Source organism: Atta cephalotes (assembly GCF_000143395.1).
Source record: "Atta cephalotes unplaced genomic scaffold scaffold00037, whole genome shotgun sequence".
Taxonomy (NCBI): domain Eukaryota; kingdom Metazoa; phylum Arthropoda; class Insecta; order Hymenoptera; family Formicidae; genus Atta; species Atta cephalotes.
In genome coordinates this window covers 2,159,104-2,166,173 of record NW_012130101.1, presented here as the reverse complement: position 1 = coordinate 2,166,173, position 7,070 = coordinate 2,159,104, and the positions used below count along the sequence as shown (strand labels likewise).

General features: G+C 34.4%; 1 protein-coding gene across 1 annotated transcript; it reads right to left on the bottom strand.

Annotated features, from left to right (window-relative positions):
* Window positions 1-2,836: 2,836 nt before the first annotated feature.
* LOC105621779 (tyrosine-protein kinase transmembrane receptor Ror2) lies at window positions 2,837-6,951 on the bottom strand. Its single transcript, XM_012203233.1, has 7 exons — window positions 6,888-6,951; window positions 6,592-6,782; window positions 5,799-6,060; window positions 5,305-5,547; window positions 4,748-4,932; window positions 3,577-4,225; window positions 2,837-3,201 (listed from the first exon to the last, which is right to left on the bottom strand). The coding sequence occupies exons 1-7, from the start codon at window positions 6,949-6,951 to the stop codon at window positions 2,837-2,839; spliced, it is 1,959 nt and encodes a 652-aa protein (XP_012058623.1).
* Window positions 6,952-7,070: the final 119 nt, after the last annotated feature.

Here is a 7,070-nt window from a genome sequence, read left to right as displayed (position 1 = left end):
AAGCATTAAAGATTCAGCTTTGATCATTTAATTTCTAGTTCATATTGATTGTGTTTTCACATGTACGATCTAAAATAAGATTCTTATTGTCAATATGATGTGTATTATCTATATCATGTAAATGATGATAGAGCTTTTTTGAACACTTCTGTACAGAGGCAGTAAATTTTCTTGGTCGCGGACGCACACGCGCCTATTATACCGATAAGATGATTCAGGATTTTCACAGAAAAAGCGTACACATTTCAGAAAGTGTATCGGATCATTCGAAAGGCATTTGTTCATTTTTTTCTTATACAATCGTTATAAATTAAAAAAACGATACAAAATCAATTCATGATTAAAATATCGATGGAATCTTTCATTCAAAATTAAATAAAAAAATTACAGTTTATTAAAGTTAAAGTTTAAAAAGCCCGATAACATGATTATTCAAATAATTCTATATTCCATTGATAAAAAATTAATACTACAAAATAAAGTTAATGAAAGCTAACATTATAATAAAAAGCAACTCAATTCAAGGTCGAATTTGATCTCTTTCTATTTTCTAGATGACTGTCTTGCTTGACACTTTCTGCTTTGAAATGTAAAATTGCGATTTGAATATCAAATAGTAGTTGAAACTTCAAAAACATATAAAAGCGAAATGTATAAAATTCACAAAGATTATTGAAGATTCTATCCGATAATCGAAAATATCAATATTTATCTCGTATATATTAATCGATTAATATTATACGAGTATAATAATATTTGCTCGTTTTAAAGTATTCTCTTCGTTTTTTTGTGAAAATTCTGTACCTCCACGTACGGCACTACACAGAGAATATAAATATACAATATAAAAAGGCTTGTGTGTACGTGTGGTATGTGTATATGTGTGAAAGATATCATCAATCGAGGAGCTCTAGAACTCTTGTCTTGGAGTCTTCTTCGGAGAAAAAGAAGCTACAACGAGTTTTGTGATGCGTAATCTTCGAATCCAAGATATTCTGAAAAATGAACTCTTTGATTTTGTTCTCGGCGCGATAACATAGTATTGTGAAAAGAAGTTACGATGGCAGTCTTAGCTTCATCGCATATCGTATTTTATCGTATATCGTATTTTCTCTCGTTTTTGACGATCAGTCGGATAACGGCGTTAACATTACTCGCTAAAATAAAAACGACGCGAACGAAGAGTTACTTATTACGCGCAGTCTATATACTCTTACACGCTAAATAAAAAATACTTCAAAAAAGGAGAAAAGGAACGTTCGTTGTACACGATACTTGCAACATGTGATATGAACAATTCCTCGCTGCTTAACAATAAACGCTTCCTGGAATGTAATCGCGGCAGTGATGAGGCGGCTATTCAGTCAGTGCATTTCGCTAAAAATCACAGCAGGTCGAACAAAAACGGCGAATTATCTTTCTAACAAAGCAGTCAACAAACCGAAGGTCGCGAGTTACTAAATAAGATACAATTAAATTAGCTCTTTCTGCAGGATATTCTCTTGTATATATGACGCGATAAATTCTCACTCCTTTGTATCTTTTCGCGAAGTATATTTAGACAGTAAATAATAGCTTGTTCAAACAAGATTACGCGTGACGCAAATGCTATAAGTAATTTAAAATTATGTCGCGAATCCGCAGTAAGTCTGTCGGTAGAGACTATCGCAATGCGCTTTTCTTACTTAATTTACAACAATTCTGTAGTGTACATTCGCTTAACATTCCTCATAATTCTCTTCTCGTTAATTTCAGCACATTAAATATAGATATTTATGCCTTTCTCTCTCCTTTTTTTGGTACAGCAAACAATCTAACAACCTAACACATGTCTAACAATCAAAGAGCCTCTAAATATAATTTGCTAAATGCGCTTTTATAGTCACACCGCTTTTATACTATTTGTACAGACTCGACAGTGCTTTTACTAGCAAAAAAGTTGCCTGAATTCGAACGCGGTAATTAGGACCGCCATATTTCTGCGTTATTTCAAAATTATAAGACAATGTTAGAAAGTAATGAGAGAAAACCATTCATAAAACAGAAATCAATAATAGTCTAATAATAAATATAATATGATTATTTGCAAACGCTTTCAAAAATCTTTCTAATAAATATTATATATTTTGATTTTTATAAAGTAAAAAGGAACAATAATACTCGAAAACTGGAAAAATAGCAGTCCTAATTGGGAATAATCTGAAGCTAATTAAATAAAAATAAACGTGACAATCTCCTCGAGCTAATGCGATATTCGTGTTAAAAGATCCAGAAAAGTAAATTTGCAGCATTGTATCCCAAGGACGTCCATTTCTGAATAGAAGAAAAAGTTACATCGTGTAATATCGCGCCCTCATTTTATACATTGGTCCTTTTTTCACTTCTCGTGACTTATTCAGTATCGAGGCGGATCCAACTAAGAAGGCAGGCAATCCACATCACACTCATGATACACAATACAAAGTTATTTAGCTGAAAATCGAAGAGTAAGTAATAAGTACACACAAAGTGACACGTCTTACTCTTCATTGTCGCGCAGAGTGAAATTTGTCTGATCCAAGAGAATAAAAATACTTTGGTTACAATAAATATAAATATTTAATTCCGCCTATTAATTTCATAATTTTATATATATATATATATATATATATATATATATAATGCTTATACAATGAAGAAAAGGCTTAATTTTTTTAGTGAAGATTTAAGTTCAAGACAGGATAATTTTTTTTCATAGGAATGAAAAAAATATAAATCTCCCTTCTCTTCTTAACTTGTACAAATTTCACACTATGCGCTTTAAGAGAAATATCGATTATTACCATTACTATTACATTCATACGCGGATACGTAGCGGAACGCTGTCCGACTTGCATTCTGCCTCCAGGTTCTGCTTGATTCCGTCGAGAGTTTGATAGATCGTACGGAAGGTAGGCCGATCGGATGGCCGCCTGTTCCAGCAGAGCTTCATCAGATCGTAAATCGACTGTGGCGTATTATCCGGACAGCGCAGCACTTCGCCCTCCTTGATGTACTTGACTACCTCTTCATGCGTCATCCCATAATATGGCTGCAGCGCGAAGCTGAAGATCTCCCAGAGACACACGGCGAACGCCCACACGTCTGACTCGACGGTGTATTTGTTGTACAGTATACTCTCCAGCGGCATCCATCTGACGGGGATGGCATCCTGCTCGTCTCCTATTATTAAAAATTACAAGTAATATGATGACAAATTTTCGTAAAAAGCAACATTAAATTAACATAAAAGTAAAAATAATTTTGATTTCAAGAATAAATCAAACAGAAGTAAAATATCAATATGAGCCTTCGAGAGATCGCCTTATAAATAATATATTTATAAGGTGATAAGATATACAATTCACAAACAATTGAAATGTACCAACGAAGTTAATTACAAACATTTCGACTCTGGAATCCTCTTCAGTGCGGAAGTTAAGTTATAAAACTCCGTATGTTGTTGTTCATATTAGCATTTTACTTGTATTTAATACAACTGTATCGTTCTCTGCAACAAGTTCTTTAAATACACTCCAATAAAAATAAGAAAAAAACCTTTATAATAATCCTGCAAGTATATCTTTTGCGATAGTCCGAAGTCAGCGATCTTAACGATCATCTGGTCGTTTATCAGGCAATTGCGCGTCGCCAGATCGCGATGAACAAACTTCCGGTCGGACAGGTAGACCATACCGGATGCCACTTGTAGTGCGATGTTGATCAAATCCATGTGCGAGAGCCGCGAAGGCTCGCCCGTTGTCGTGCCGCCGTCGTCCACACTGGGCATGCGGATGACATAATTGCTGGGCGAGCAGGAACGCAGGAACTCGTTGAGATCGCCACGGCCCATATATTCGAACAGCAGGCACATCGGCCGTCCGAGCGCGCAAACTCCCAGCAACTTTACGATATTTGGATGATCGAACTCAGCAAGGAGGCATGCTTCTCGCTCGAAATCCCGCAACAAGTCGTCTGACGCTTCCTCTTTTAGCATCTTTACGGCGACATTTGTGAATTCTTCGCCTGGGACTAGCCCCGGCGCCTTCGCCTGGAACACGCGGCCGAAGGCGCCCTGACCCAGATCCCGCACGTAAATGATATTATTCCGCGGGAACTCCAATTTCTCCAATTTGGGATTTAGCTGCGCGCTCGTCTTGTGATACGCCTCGTTATTCGGCAATTTGTCCAGATCAATGTTCACATCCTGCAAAGAGCGAGTAAGTTTGAAAATCATAAGTCGAAAGAAAAATTAAAATAGCTGTTACAAGATAATCTAGGCGTAAATACGAAAAATAAATATAAAGATACATTTAATAACATAACTTTAGAACAATTGATTTTATATGAAGAATTTTTTAAAAATTATTGTATATATGAAGGAATCTCGATTGAGCTTACATTACATTGTTTTTGAGAAGAGTTTCTTTTCGATAATTTTATAAAAAGAGATTATCTTTTCTTTTTTTATTGGAAAGAGTTCACAAAACGATAGATACTTTAAATTAGATTATTAATATATTAATATTGCAAACAATATTATTGTAAATTAAATAATTTCCAAATTTATATATACATATATCATTTTGTATCCAATAAATTTAGATTATTATTTAAATTACAATAATATATACATATAATTTTAGAAGAAACGTTTGAGTTAACATTACTTCTTTCTTTTTCCTTATAGTTATATTTTATAATTAAATTTTAATTTGATGAACAATACTTGATTATCAGTCGGATTATAGCCTCGGTGGCGTTTGTGTAGTCTTTGACTCAGCAGGATAGATAATAGTGCTCCAGCTACTATTACAAAGCCCAACGCTGACAGTATGAATACCAGTGTGTTATTGAATAAGGTGTCCATCATTATATTTTTTGGTTCGATCTCCACTTTAATTGTAACATTATCTAAAAAAAATATTAAAACATTATTATACAAAATCAACCATGTGTCATGTTGAAACAAAAAATATTCTAATTAAAGATATTCATACAAAATACATTTCATAAATAGTGATGGGAGTAAATGAAAAAAGTTTGATTTGAATGTTTCAATTATATTAACGTAAGAGAAGAGAAATTATTAATATAAATTAACTAGAAATTTTTAGGCTGATATTCATAATCTATTCTTATATTCAAGACTGTTTTAAATTCTGTCTTGAGGTGTCATGAACCAAAAGAGCCGCATTAGTGCCTTAAGACATTACTTAAGACGATTTTGAAATATTGAAGAATCGACTATGAATACCAGCCTTAGTATATTTTAATTGTACCTACCACATAGAGGAATATCGCAATGTTGCCAGCGTGTTGATGGATCAGTTGTAAAGCACCACGGCATTGGCTCGTCACCGCCCGCATTTCTACAGTAATTTTCACCGTGGCGAATTTGTGGGAAGACGTCAGGCGGTTTATCGTGACTGTGTGGTATCTGAGCGCTCCACGATTGACAATCCAGACCGTATTTAGTCTTGTTTACCATCCCCATGTAGAATCTGCCGTTACCTCTGATGCAATCGTCTAGAAAAGTCGGTCAATGTTATTCAATTAATACTTAAAAATTTAATTACAATAGTCAGACAATAATCAGCAGAGAAAGCAGCTTTGCAACTGTTGTAAAATTCTTCAATATGATTGTTTTATACATTTAGATCTATAAGGAGAAAAAAGCAAGAACTAATCGTATTGAAAGATTTTACAACAGTTGTAAAGCTGCTTTCTCCATTGAACGTAGTCAATGTTTTTAATATTATTTAAACGCGATAACTCACAAGTGACGATTTCCTCGTCCATGTCGGTCAAGTGTACGTGTGAACAGGTAGGCGTCTCCTTGTTCACTTTGGGCAAACTCTCGCACTCTGGTAGCACAAAGTGCCCACGTGAGCGAATGTAAATGTCTCTCTGCTTGTTGTCCTCGATGATCGCCCAGTCGTTGAAGCAAAACTGTTGGCGTACAGCCATGCAGTCTTCGTAGCAGAGAGGCAGGCCAGTAGATTCGTGACACAGTGGAAACGCATACATGCAGAGCATTTTCTGCATAAAAAAATAAAAGAATGATAAAATTATTCCACTATAATAAGAGATTAATTTCAGAGATGTTACACATCAAGGAATAACAGAATTAATTCTTGTAGACTTTTTTTACTCTTATAAATGTTTACTTAGTAAAATGAGCGTAATTTATTATTAATGATAAGAACATTTTTCCTCATCAGTTCCAACTCACCTTCTTAAAGTTATCTAACTGAAACTATCTTAAACTTTTCTCAAGACTAATGTCTGTATTCATAGTTAGGTCTTATATTTGAGGCTTACTTAAATTTATCTTCATATGCTCTATGAATTACTTCATTGGCTACTGAACATCTAAAGACAAATTTAAAGAAGCCTCAAATACAAGGTCTAACTATAAGTCTTTTTAAAAGTAATTTTACAAATATTTGATAAGTAGGTAGTTCTTCAGTTTAGGCTTCCTCAATTCCAATATTGATAAAATTATTTTTAATTGTTTTTAAAACTTTTAAATTGTTTTTAAATTGTTTTTAAAACTTTAAGTTATCACACCTCTGCTGCTGAACGACATGGCTCCAGAAGAGTTCCTATCAGCTCCTCCCAGAGGTTCGCTGTGATCTTCTCGTTCAGCCATCCTCCAGGATTATCATTGGAATCATTAAACCACACCTTCCCAATTCCACTGAGATATTTCTTGCATATTTTGCCACTGTATGGAGCGCAGTAACCTTGCGACTCCGGCTCTGATAGAAGACAGAGGAAATTAAGGAATATCAAATAAGCTTACAAACATTTACATTTGTTACATCGATTATAAACGATTATTAAAGCAACGTGGGCATACGTACTTGCTTGTAGGGAACCGAAACGTAGGAATATTGCCAGTGAATAAATGATGGCCCAAAACACCATTATTTACAGTCATCTATATATACATACATATATATATATATATATGCATATATTTATTTTTATAGATGTGTGTGTGTGTGTGTGTGTGTGTGTGTGTGTGTGTGTGTGTGTGTGTGTGT